This window comes from Callospermophilus lateralis, chromosome 6, assembly GCF_048772815.1.
Source record: "Callospermophilus lateralis isolate mCalLat2 chromosome 6, mCalLat2.hap1, whole genome shotgun sequence".
Lineage (NCBI taxonomy): Eukaryota > Metazoa > Chordata > Mammalia > Rodentia > Sciuridae > Callospermophilus > Callospermophilus lateralis.
The window spans coordinates 21,445,183-21,458,137 of record NC_135310.1 but is presented as its reverse complement, the minus strand read 5'-3'; the positions used below and the strand labels follow the sequence as shown (position 1 = coordinate 21,458,137).

Here is a 12,955-nt window from a genome sequence, read left to right as displayed (position 1 = left end):
GGAGACCCTCATGGTTTTACAAAATTACATACAAGAGGAAGTGAGGGGAAAGGAAAAAAAAACAAGGGGGAGAAATGAATTACAGTAGATGGGGTAGAGAGAGAAGATGGGAGGGGAGGGAAGGGGAGGGGAGGGGAGGGGGGATAGTAGAGGATAGGAAAGGCAGCAGAATACAACAGACACTAGTATGGCAATATGTAAAACAGTGGATGTATAACCGTTGTGATTCTGCTATCTGTATACTGGGTAAAAATGGGAGTTCATAACCCACTTGAATCAAAGTGTGAAATATGATATGTCAAGAACTATGTAATGTTTTGAACAACCAACAATAAAAATTAAAAAAAAAAAAAGAAAAGAAGCACATATCCTTAGTAATTAATGGGATATCCTAGCATTAGTAATTCCATTTTGATTCTGGGACTCAGAACCAAAACTTATAAACTGTCAAGGAAAGGAACCTTAAATACTCTGTTCCCATAAACCACCCCCCCCACACACACAAGGTTCCTATATTCAAAATTCTGTTATTACCCAGCCACCTGCACTCAAGGTCAATTCCAACTTGCTACACTCAAGGCCATTTCCATCTTGCTCTTGTTCCTTGTTAAAAGAAAAAAAAATGATATAAAAACTCTATTCAAGAAACTGACTGCTGCGCCACTCCACTGGGCAGCCTGGCAGGTTTTCCCTGTTAATAAACTTTGTTTTCTGAGCATGAGACTCTGTCTCCAGAGATTTCTTTCAGCATTCTGTCCTAAAAGTAATCATTTTCTGACTTAACTGAGTTGTTTCCTATGTTCTTGTAAAATTAAAATATTTTTATGGAATGAGTGAAGATTTTTAGAGAATTTGTCTTATGATGATCGCCCCTCCCATTCCCATTTTATCTCAGACCTATTGCTTGAACTCCAGATTCAATTATCTAACTCAATATCCCTCTATAAAAGGAAGGTAGCAATTCAGTGCTCGAGTTCCTAACCTCTAGCAAACCACATTCAAATCTCAACTTCTTATTTTCTGCCCAAACCTTAGGTTCTCAAAATCTCTTTCATTTCAGGAAAAGGCAGTTCCAGTCATTCAGTTGCTCAGGCCCAAACCTTCGGTGTCATTTTGATTCCTCTTTTATTTTGTATACCGTGTTCAATCTATCAGAGATATCCTAGTGGCTACAAAATACACCAATAATCACACTGAGTCTTATTCTCCTATAATTTATCCCAGTGTCAGAAACATTGCATTTCTCTAAATTAACTTAGGCATTTTAATGGGATTTCCCTTGCTCCTAACCTCCTCACTCCTCAACACCCACCCACATCTATTTTCAATAAAGCATCTGAAGAGAGCGTTTTAAAGCCTAAATCACATCACATCACGTCTTTGCCCCAAATTCTCTTAACTTCTTCTATCTGACTCAGAATAAATACCACATCCATAATAGAATCTGTAGGACCTGTCATCCTGCTGCCTCAGCAGCTAGTTTGCTGCAGCTGGACTGCGGCACCTCTCTAAATTCACCTTTTACTCCTTTTCTCTGCTGTTTGTTCTACTCACAGAGGCATAAAAAACATCATGTACCCTTCTATCTCAAAAATTTCACTTCCTGCTGACAGTTTAGAGAATGCTCTTACCCCCCATAGGTCCAGGTGACTTACTCTCTATGTACTTCAAGTCTGTCTTTAAATGTCACATTATCAGAGTGGTCACTCCTGTGCCCTTAATGTAAAAAAACAAAACAAAACAAAAAAAACTTCCTTCCTCCTTTCCATCTTTCCTATTTCGTTTATATCCCTTTGCCCCATCAAATACTATAACAATGTAATTTATTTATGAAGTATTTATTATCTGTCTCTGTGCATTAGAATATAAGTTCACGAGGACTGAGCTTTCTGTCTATTTTGTACCCCTCCCTATATCTCTTCATCCCTTGGAACTGGACCTTGAACATAGCAGATGTCCAATAAATACATGTTAATTTAAAGAATGGATGGGTCTGTTTATTAGGCCTATCTTTATTATCCAATGCTTCTCCCACTTTCAACCTTAAACTTTAGTTCTGTGTTTTTTAATTGACTTCTTGATAAAGCAAATTTAATTTAAAAGAAGTACTTTTCAAGCAATGTGCATTTTAAAATCATAGGATTTTTAAGAACTTGGTTATAAAGCAGAAAATACGCATAAATGTAATCAGTGAAAAATATCCCTCTGAATGACCAATGCAAACTTGGAGTTCAGAGGATGACAAATTACTGTCCATCTTCTTAGCCCTCAGTGGGGAAAGGGTGGACAGAACCAAAGATAATTTGTTACCTTTTTACTGCTTTCTTGGGCCTCTGCCACAGCTCACTTTCTGCTGTTTCATTTCTGCAACCAGCCCAACAGTGCACAGGTCTTCATGATACTTTCCGGTGGTTCAGATGGCCCATTGCAATGCCCCACCCAAGACCTTCCCACCACAGTGCAGTAATCCTGGAAGGGCTGGTATCAGTACTTTAGGTCTAACAAGAACTGGACCTTCATTTACTCCACCTAAAATGTTCCAAGTGAGAGAAACTAGAATTTGCAGAAGTGATATGATTTAACCAGAACCACTCACAGTTGGAACCAAAGTCCAAGCCTTCAGTTCCTCATTCCTGTTAATCTCCTCTATACTATAGCCTGATGTTCACATTAGGTAAATATAGAAAATAGCTTAAAAGTTCAACAAGAGAGCAATAGGTAAGTAGATTCATGTGCTGGCTTGCTACACAGTTATTAAAATTCATGATGTAGAAAACCATTAAACTACATGGGTAAATATTACCAACAAAGTTAAGAAGAGAAAGTCAAATAGTATAATCTTGATTTTATAAAATAATTTTGTATATTTTGTGGGAAATGATATCAGTGTCTATTTCTGGAAGTTGGAATTAGAAAATTTCTACATATCTTTACTTTTTTATGTTTCTAAAATGAACAATTTTCTGATAAAATATTTTAAACTTTTTTTCTGCTCCACACTCTTAATTAACTTTTTGTTTTTTTAAAAAAAACTATATCATATTAATGAATGTTAAATTTTATTTTATAGTCTTTGTAAGATATGAGATATAAATGCATAGAAAACTGAATAAGAATCATCAATGTAAAGAACTATAAGCAACTAAGTCAAAAGAGAGACTCACTTCCAACTAAATTAACAAGGTACATAAAGTGAAGGTTCTTTGGGGAGAATAACATAGCTGATTATAATCATGAAATTCTTGTGTTTTCTTTTTAATTCTGATGAATTTTTATCCTTCCCAAAGTTTTTAGAATTCTTTATAAGCCTTACAAATCATCATAGCACATATTTTATTAGTTTCTTTTTTTGCAACTTTAGTTTTTGCCAATTTATTTTAGAAACTTCACAAAGATGAAGTGACAGAGCCTCATAAGAGAATAGCTGCACTGTTTTATTTGCTCTGTTTTTGCTTAACATAGATGTCTTAATCACAAATCAGAATAATCAGAGGATGAATGAAATTTATAAACATTTTGTAGATGAGCAAAATGAGGTTCAGAGAATCTAAATAGCTTGCCTAAAACATTAGACATCTAACACAGAATGAAGGTAAGTTGAAGGCTAAGTCTAAGTGCCAGTACCCTAGTGCCATGCAGTCTCTGTAGACTCTTTTAAATTGATTTGGTGGCACACTTTTGCAAGAGTGGGAAAATAGGGAGGTTTTCCCTATGTCTTTATACTGCTCTTTCTCTTGTGCTAGGTTCCTCAGAGCATCATCTCCTACCATCCAGAGCTTCTTCCTGCACCAAGTTACCAGGGCTGCTCAATGGTCCAGATTTGAATGGTCCCTCTCACCTGCTTCCTATCTATCTGTCCCTTGCTATGCCCTGTGTCCTGATCTCAGCAGAGACTTCTTTCCAGTTACAATGTGGTTTAGGGCTGCCTCAGAGTTTGATTCATGGCTATCCTGTAAATTTCACAGGCATTGTTTTGTGAATATCAGTTCCAGTTTCTGTTTGCCCCACAAGATTATGAGTTCTTCAGAGGCAGGAACCAAATCTTACTTACCTTTTTAGAAATTCACAGTGCATAAAACTAAATCTAAACTAAACCTTTAGATAAGCACAAAAACTAAAAGTCAGGAAAAAAATGACATTTATATTGTTTTGTCTTCAAGTTAGCTAATCTATTTCCTGCAATATCGAATCAACCATCAACCATTAATATCTTTTTCATTATAAACATTGTACTTTAAATTTTTAAATGTTTCTAAAATGAACTTAGCATATTCAACTTACTTCTAGCTTCTCACTCATATAGAGTTCAGTTATAATAAGTATTTTACTGTTTCATCAGCCAATTCTGTCATCCATATTCTTAAGTCATTTTTAAGTGATTGATTTTTTTAATGAGACATCATTTCCTGTTTACTTTCATACCTGGTCATTTTTATTAAATACCATTCATTATGAACTTTCCCTTGTTGAATGCTGGATATTTTAGTACTCTTCTAAATATTCTTAAGATTTTTTTTCTGTGATGCTGTAATTTGAAAATAATTTGAGCACAATCTGTTAAGTGGGACTAATTCTTATTTCCATATTTCCCCATTTTAAAAAAATCTCTTTTCAGATTTTCAAAGATCATTAAAACTATGAATTAAGGTTTATTCAGAATAATGAAAATTTCCATGTCAGGAAAACTATATGAAAGGGTTTTATATCTACCCTGATTCAAATCCTCTACAACAAATGCAGAGAGTGCACCTTAGTATAAACAACTGAATCTAAACTGTGATTTACAAAACTATTTTCAATAATATTTAGTAAACGTTGTTAAACTCTTAAAGGAGGCAATGTAAAAGGGAGCTGAGGAGTCAAGTTGTATTCTAGCTCCACTCCCTGAGTGCTTTGGACTTCAGGCAAGTTGCTTTGCTTAGAAGCCTGCTAAGCATATAACAGGTAGTCAATGACTCTGAGCTCTAATTATCAGGGGCTTAAGGTCTTCACATTGAATCTGAATTTATGAAGCCAGATTTAAAGATAGGTAGTCAGTGTAGTTAGGTAAATCTGGTCTAATATTCGGAGTAAGATAAATAAAACGGAGACCATTATTGAGAATGGAGTCCAGGGAAGCAGAGCAGCACTTGGGGAAATTGAAATGTTAATGTCCCCAAGGCCCAGAGCCCATCCTCAGGAAATATTAACGAAGCAGCTCCCAGCAAACAGGGCAATGCTAATCAAAAGCTGCCCCAGGCCCTTCCTGCCCAGATTACTCCTTCAGCCACCTGTCTCCCACCTTTTGGTCCTTCCCACCTGCTTTCTATCACTGCAAGATAAAGGGAAACAATGGACAGGAGTGTGGGAAAGCTGAAAGAAACCTTAGCTATAAAAAAAGGGAGGGGATTCCACATTTTGGGTCCCCTTCTTCCTTCAGGGAGAAGTCCTTTCTGCTGTCCTTTAATAAAGCTTCTACTTTCCACTCTAAACTTACCTGGGCCTGCTTCTCTGGTGTTATACTTCAGCATTCGGGGAAGCAAGGACTCCTCACCATTAAACAGCGGTAACATTTGGTGAAATATTACAACTGTTCTGGCTTTGAGTGAGGTTGCACCCCAGTAAAAGAGAAGAACCTGGGCATAAATAATGATAAAAAATGAAGCCGAATATTATAGAAATATAGAAATACGAACAAATAAAGCTCTATAGAAAATAAAGGGAAAGGATATGAATTTCTAAAGAAATGAGAAAATTGAACTTGAAATGACAATCAACCTCCAACTTATTCAGAGCATGTGGAATTTAACATTTGCTCATTTGACTGGTTAAAGTCCAAGTCACTGTACAATCCTAATTGTGCAGAAGTGGCTTAACAGCACCATCTTTATAATTCCCTAAGGCCATGGAATTAAACCTCTGAAGCTTCCTGGAACTATGGCTTTGAGAAATAAAAATATTGCTCTTCAGCCATTCGCCAATTCCCTAACTCAGTTCCAGCCATCCAGGACTCCCAGTGGCTAGGGGAGAAGAGGTTAATGAAGCTCACTTCCCCATTTAGACAGACCCCCCACCCCCACCCCAAGCAGAGAGACTCCTGCTTCTTCTGTTTCTGCTAATATGGGGAAGTATTTCTAACCACTTCCCTGTGGAGCAGGGGCTGCTGCTGCCCTAAGTCAAATATCTCTTCCCCCCAAATTAAGTATAGATTGGGGAAAGGTGCTATGCCTAGTAGCTCTAAAGCTCTTGCTTCTTAGTCTTTGAATGTTGATCTCTGTATCGAGGTTCAGGGCAAACAACTGAAAGGTAAGAACCTGAACAGTTAGCCTGTAGATTGGGGAGTCTAGGCCATGACATGATTTGTCTTGCTATATCATTCACCACCTGCTCCACATCTTCTCTGCATTATGGTTTCCAAGGCTCATTTCCTCTCTGCACTGAAGTTTCTTTATCTATGATATAGTATTATGATGTGTCAATCATATTTGAGGTATTATTCTTCCTTTTTCACAAATGAAGAAAATGGAAGTTGAACAACTTACCCAGGATTACTCAGCTAACAAGAATCAGTATTTAAATCTAGGTCTGTCTCTAAAGGAGTTAGAACCTCTTCCTAAACCTGACATGTCACAGGCGCTCAGTAAATCACAGCTATTGTTATTATTCCAAAGTGACATTGGTTGTGATTATAAAAATTGTTGTTTTTTTTTTTAAAAAAGAGCAGCTACATTTTTGCACTGACACATATAAATATCATCTTAAGGTCTAGATTTTTACAAAGGAATATATTTCCTTCTTATAATCATAGCTTGACCAGTGTTTTAACTCCAGAAAGAAGAGAAATTCCACATATGCGTATCATAGGCACTGTATACTTGTCAAGTTCTCTCATTCCATTCTGATGACAATCCCCTTATGTTAATCCTATTTTAACAGCTATTAGGAAAGCAGATTCTAAGTGGAAGAATGATGTTTGACTTAAAAGTCAGCACTTAACTATTTTAGTGCTTGTGGCCCAAACTCCATCAATAATCATCCCTGTAACTTTTGGCAAGACACTTTGCTTCTCTTGCCGTGAAGTGCTTTCCTACAAATGTGAGTGGTATGTAGTTCTTTTGATTTCTACGGCTTTTCTTCTCTACAGGTTTTGGTATCTTCCAGCCATTAATAGAGGCTTCAGGGATAGCCATTTCTCAAGATGAATCTCACCTGTCTTAAGTTGTGCTATTTTGAACCAGGAGTCTTTTCATATGCTTATGACTATGCATTTGATAATTCTAATAAGATTTGGTGTAAAATTACATTTCCTCATTGTTTAGTGAGAAACTATCATTCAGGATAATTCTCTGGAAATTCCAGTCCTGGGATAAGCAGGGAGGCTCTGAAGATGATTTCATTGCCTTCAGATATAGTATATATAGAGATTTTTAGGCCACCCCTGCAGTCAGAACATTAATACTTTTGACTAAATTCATTTAATTTGCATATAGGAATACAATGAAGTTACTGACTGTCATCTCTGTAACCCTCAATAGTAATAATTTTGGAATAGTTTGACAAGGCATAGACTATGCTGGGTGGAGGGGGATAGGCATTCATTTGTCAGAGAAATCAAAAGATTTTCTTTGCCAAGGCTCACTTCCTCTCTGCTTCTCATCTACACAACTAGGACTCTGGGAAATACCTTCTTCCCAAGAGCAGAAAGTATTTATTTTATGTAAAGATTTGTAGGTTTGTGGGAGAGACAGCCTAGAGTTCTTAGGGTTGTGCATGAAGTCTCTCTGAAGTGAAGCTACGTTGGGACAGAACAACATTTTGTTTTGTTTTAATGAATATGAAAGTTATTCCAAACTAAATATAGGCCCCCGCTACTTAATATTTACTTGGGTGGCTTCATTTATTCATGTTATCTGTCTGCTCCTTGAAGTCATCTGAGCTGTCATCTGTAAGAGAGTGACCTCTATTTTTCTGTGCTTTTATGGTGTGCCTAATGTTTTACATGCTTCTTATTTATCCTCAAAACAGAACTGTGAATTAGGTATTAGCATCTCCTGCTTATAAATGGGTAAACTGAGGCCCAAAGGGAAGAACTAGCCAAGACAAGATAACTAATAAATACCTTCATAGATTAACTAATAATTAAGCGCCAGTCTCAATAGTCTTAGTTTACTTGGATCTGTGTGGTCAGGCTCCACAGACTTTCTAGAAAAGTACCCTTTGGATTTATTCTTTTATATGAATAGCTAAGACACCTGCATGATTATTTTACATATCTTACATCATCTAACCTTAAGTGACTAAGGGTGACCTGACTTGTCATTCCTGTAGGGAACATACCCCCTACGCCCACCAGATTCATATTTTGAATCTCAGTAGTTTTAAGTCATGGGCAAACTCGGTGTGTCCTTAATGTCTCCTTGAGAATTATTCAAGGAACTTCTTATGTTAGCCAAGAGAAGACCTGGGGGGGGGGCGGGGCGGGACTCAAATAATATCCACTGAATACTAATATTCAAAGGGCTGAACCTGGGAGAGGCCACATGTGTCTTAAGTTCAGAAGAACAAAGCCAGGCAGAGTCCGCCCAACAGAACTCCAGTTAGTTAATCAAAGCTGCCATCAATCCAACTAATTCCTCGCCTGGCACCTCAGTTACTCCCCATACACCAGCTCTCGGCTTCCACCTGGTTGTGGGGACCTGAACTCTGGGACTGGTGACAGGCTTGCAGCCGGCTTGCGCGCTCCAGGCAGGACCCGCCCCGCGCTCAGGACGCAGCGCTGTCTCCTGGCAACCGCGGACGCGGTGCCCTGGGTGCTCAGCGGCTCTGCGCTCTGAGCCCGGCCATGACCTCCAAACCAGGCAAAAAGAAAGAGGTGAATCGGATCAACTCCGCGCACGGATCGGAAAAGTCTAAAGAGTAAGGGACTCTGCCTGCCCATCCGCCCCCCTACCCCGCCACCTCCCCCAGTAGCCACTGGCTCTGGGACTGCCTCCCTGAGCGAACCCAGGGCAGGAGGTTAGCTGGGCCCCTTGCAGCTTCTCTATCTGCCCTGGAAACCTGGGCCACCGCCTACCCCAGAGGCCCTGGTTTTCTTGCTTTGGAAGTTCACTGTGTCTGACTCCCACCCTGAGATCCCCCACCTCCTTCCTCTGCACGGAGCCCCCACTCAAGCAGTTCAAAAGTTGTAGCTTCCTTACAGAAGGGGCCGAAGACTTCCAGTAAAGGCAATGTCTACCTGGACCCAATAATGAGAGAGAGAAAGTTTTCATCTTAATGGTGATCCCCTACTTTGTATCAGATGGAATCAGATATAAAGTGGCTTCAGAAAATTAAAATAGTTTAGGTGCATAGTTCGAGTTACTAACGTTCACTCTGAGGAGACCACAGCTCGTGGGATCTTTATGATGCTCCTTTCTGCGTGGTGGTATAAGGTGTTGTCGATCTTTTTCCCTTGGGATATCTGGTCATCAATAGCATAACTATTTAATAGTTAGGAATTAATAACTAGTAATTAATATTAAACAATATCCTATGGCTTAAATGTATATAAGTTCTAGTACATTCCAGCTTTGAGAGAATGCCAAAGACCTGACCCTACTTGATTGGGATCATCATGTTCTTCATGCAATGCCTAAAGTGGGTGGATGCTAAATTGTTTTCTTACACCCTTGATGTTTGGGCATCTCCTTCCTTGCCTAAAGAATCCCATATTGGACTTTTGTTCACCGATCCCTAGTTTAAACTCTTTCACTTTGAGAACTCTTTTTCTGGACTTGTTCCAACATCTGTAATTCTCTAGTCCCAGGCAGATTTCCAACTATCTGGAAGATGATACATTCATGTTATTACCTTAAATTTCAAATACTGTGTTGTATATGTAAGTGATTTCAACATGATTGTTTTATTTCTGTGTACCAGGACAAATTGGACCATTTCAATGTTGTTTAATGGCTTCCATTCTTATAGGTTCAAGGCCTACAGAGTCCTAGAGGATTAGGTCTCTATTTCTTCTCTAATCTAAACTTTGTTCACTTAACTTCAGATTAAGTAGCATCTTCTATATTTTTGGAAACACCTCCAGCTTGTTCTCACCCCAGGGACTTTGCACTTGCAGTTTCTGCTGATGGAAAGCTCTTTCCTCCAGATCTTCATATGATTTCTCCTTCACCCCCTTCATGTGTTTGCCTACCTGTCATCTTCTCCTGTCATCCTCTTGGAACACCTGATTTAAAATTACAAACCTCACTTTCCTGCCCAAACCAAAATCAAAACCAAAACACTCCTTATCTTCCTTCAGTGCTTTATTTTTCTCCATTGGGCTTTTTTGTTTGTTTGTTTGTTTTTCCTTCTTGAACATATTTCATCTTTTTAAAATTATGTCTTTAAATTTGTCTTCCTAACAGAATGTAGTTCTCATGAAGACTTTTTTCTTTCTTTTTATACACTGTCAGTTCTTAATGCCTAGAATAGCTCTTGGGTCATACAAATATTTATTAAACGAGTGAATAAATGCATGCATGATAGTGTTTGACTAAGAGATTGTAACAGTATTGCAAAAGAACTTTGAATACACCAAAGGAAAAAAAAATAGCTTACTCAATGATAATTATGCAATGATGATTAATGCACACTGAAGGCTCACAACTCGTTAGGAGCTAGGGAAAAATCTTTGACTTCCAGTTCATATTAATTTTGGGTTTATATTCTGAAAGAGAGGAAATTGTTAACTCCCATGAAGAAACTGATAAAACCAGATGCTACAGAATACATGACCTGGCCCTGCCCTGTGAGGGTGGAGCGCACAGTAGAGACAGGGTCCTTGCTGGTAGGTCACTGACTTGTCCCTTGCCAGGAATTCTGTTTTCTTTTTGTCATGATAATGTGTTTCTCACATGTTTCTCTCTTCCAGGAAATATCTGAATTGAACTTTATCAATATGCTTTCATTTATGAAAATAGAAGAAAAAGGACTGTTATTAAAAATTTAAAAAGCTAGGCTTTGCTACAAACTACTAAGCATTAAATACCAAATCAGATTTTGCAGTAGCCTTAAATGATAGGATGTAGAGTTCATTGTAAATCAGGTCTATCTTCTGAGGTTTATTGAAGAAGTAATCAGAGATACCAGGCAAAATCATAGACAGAAGACAAACAAAGTGCTACCTGCCATAAGGTACAGGGGTCAAAGTCTAGCAAAGCTCCACTATGACTGTCATTTGAGATACACTGGGGAAATTTAGAGGAAATTTTTATGTTGCCTTAACCACACCTTGTAGTTACACATCCAATAAAAGCAACCCACTCATCCTGGATGCAGAAATAAGAAAAAAGGTTTTCAGAGCCTTGGAAAAAGGCATCCCATAACACTCTATTCTCCCGAACTGCCATCTGTTGCTTCTCTTATTTGCCCTAAAACCATGTGTCAGCCTTGGTCAAGGGCCATGTCTGACTTTTACCCACTAAGGTGACTAGCACATAATAAGCTCTTCTGTTTATTAAATGAGATGATAGGTTAGCTACCTACCTTGGTTTTCATTCTTTTGGAATTCCAATTCTCCTTTCCTTTCCTATTGCTCAGCTATTGGCACAGTTCAAAAACCAAGAAGTCACTAGGAATACAGCAGAATGACCTATGACTTTAATTCATAAGTAAATATGACCATGAATCAGCAATGAAAATCATGCCAGTTACTGAGTCGCCAGTTTTTACATTAGATTCAGTCATTGTTATTACTTTTTATCTCTAGTCCTCTGTAACCTCCAGTATGAAATCTCTCTTCCAGGAATGACCCTGGCACTAGTGATTTTTGTGGTCTTGGGCACATCATTTTATATTCTGACTTTTGTTTTCTGTCTTTAAAGAGCAGTATCTAATTAAAATGGCTTTCACCACACACTTCTTGTTCTTTTTTCTGTTTTATTTTTCCTACTATTCTAAACTCCTATGAGTCTATAGATTTTTTAAAAACTCTTCTGAGTCCATAATAAAGGCATTTTGTTACAGTAAAAGGTTTAACGTCTTGATTTAATTGGTTTTTCCAAGTTGTAACTTTTTCACATAACAGATTTTAACATAATTTGTACCACCCTTTCACAGGGTGTTTCTCTTGTTCTCTCTACTCTTCTTAGTTTGACCTGTTTTAACAGAATACTGTAGACTGGGCAGCTTATACAACCAACACTGGAAGGCCAGTTGTAAAGGCTGGAAATCCAAGATCAGGGCATGGCATGGTCAGGTTCTAGTGAGGACCTTCTTGTGGGTTCACATGTTGCTGTCTTTGTTTTGCACCTTCACAGGGTAGAGAAGGAGGGAGAGCTCATTCTTACCTCTTTTTATAAGGACATTAACCCCATCTTGAGAGCCTCACATGACCTAATTACCTCCCAAACGCCCCATGTCCTAATACTACTCCTTTGTGACTTCAGGTTTCAACATATGCATTTGCGGGATCCTAGACACTCAGTCTGCAATGATATCTAACAATAATTCACAATTATAAACACATTAAATTAATTGATTTGTTTTGTTTTTGGGGGTACCAGTGATTAAATTCAGGGTCACTCAGCCACTGAGCCACATCCCCAGCCCTATTTTGTATTTTATTTGGAGACAGGGTCTCTCTGGGTTGCTTAGTGCCTCCCCATTGCTAAGAATGTCTTTAAATTCATAACCTCACGTTTCAGCCTCCTGAGCCCCTGGGATTATAGGGGTGCCACCACTGTGCCCAGCCAAATGCATTGATTTGACGTTTAATTGATTTGATAACTAGTAGGCACGGTAAAGATTCTTTAACCAGTTAGATGCCTCTAGAAGAATTTGTAGTGATATCAAGACAAAAATTTTATCTTCTCGAAATACTGAACAGAAGCCTTTGTATATCACAGATATTACATCAGAGGCAAAATAAGGCATATGATTTAAGTATTAAAAGTTAGTAGACGTCCAATAAAATGTGGGGAAAATGGTATTAGAAGTA

The 12,955-nt window shown here is 38.2% G+C and overlaps 1 protein-coding gene across 1 annotated transcript in view; it reads left to right on the top strand.

Annotated features, from left to right (window-relative positions):
- Positions 1-8,791: 8,791 nt before the first annotated feature.
- Adgb (androglobin) overlaps positions 8,792-12,955 on the top strand; it is a 163,063-nt gene continuing 158,899 nt past the window's right edge. The window contains exon 1 of the mRNA XM_076859659.1: positions 8,792-8,895. Within this exon, the coding sequence (XP_076715774.1) occupies positions 8,822-8,895 (74 nt within the window). The 5' untranslated portion in view covers positions 8,792-8,821. The remainder of the gene's footprint in view (positions 8,896-12,955) is intronic.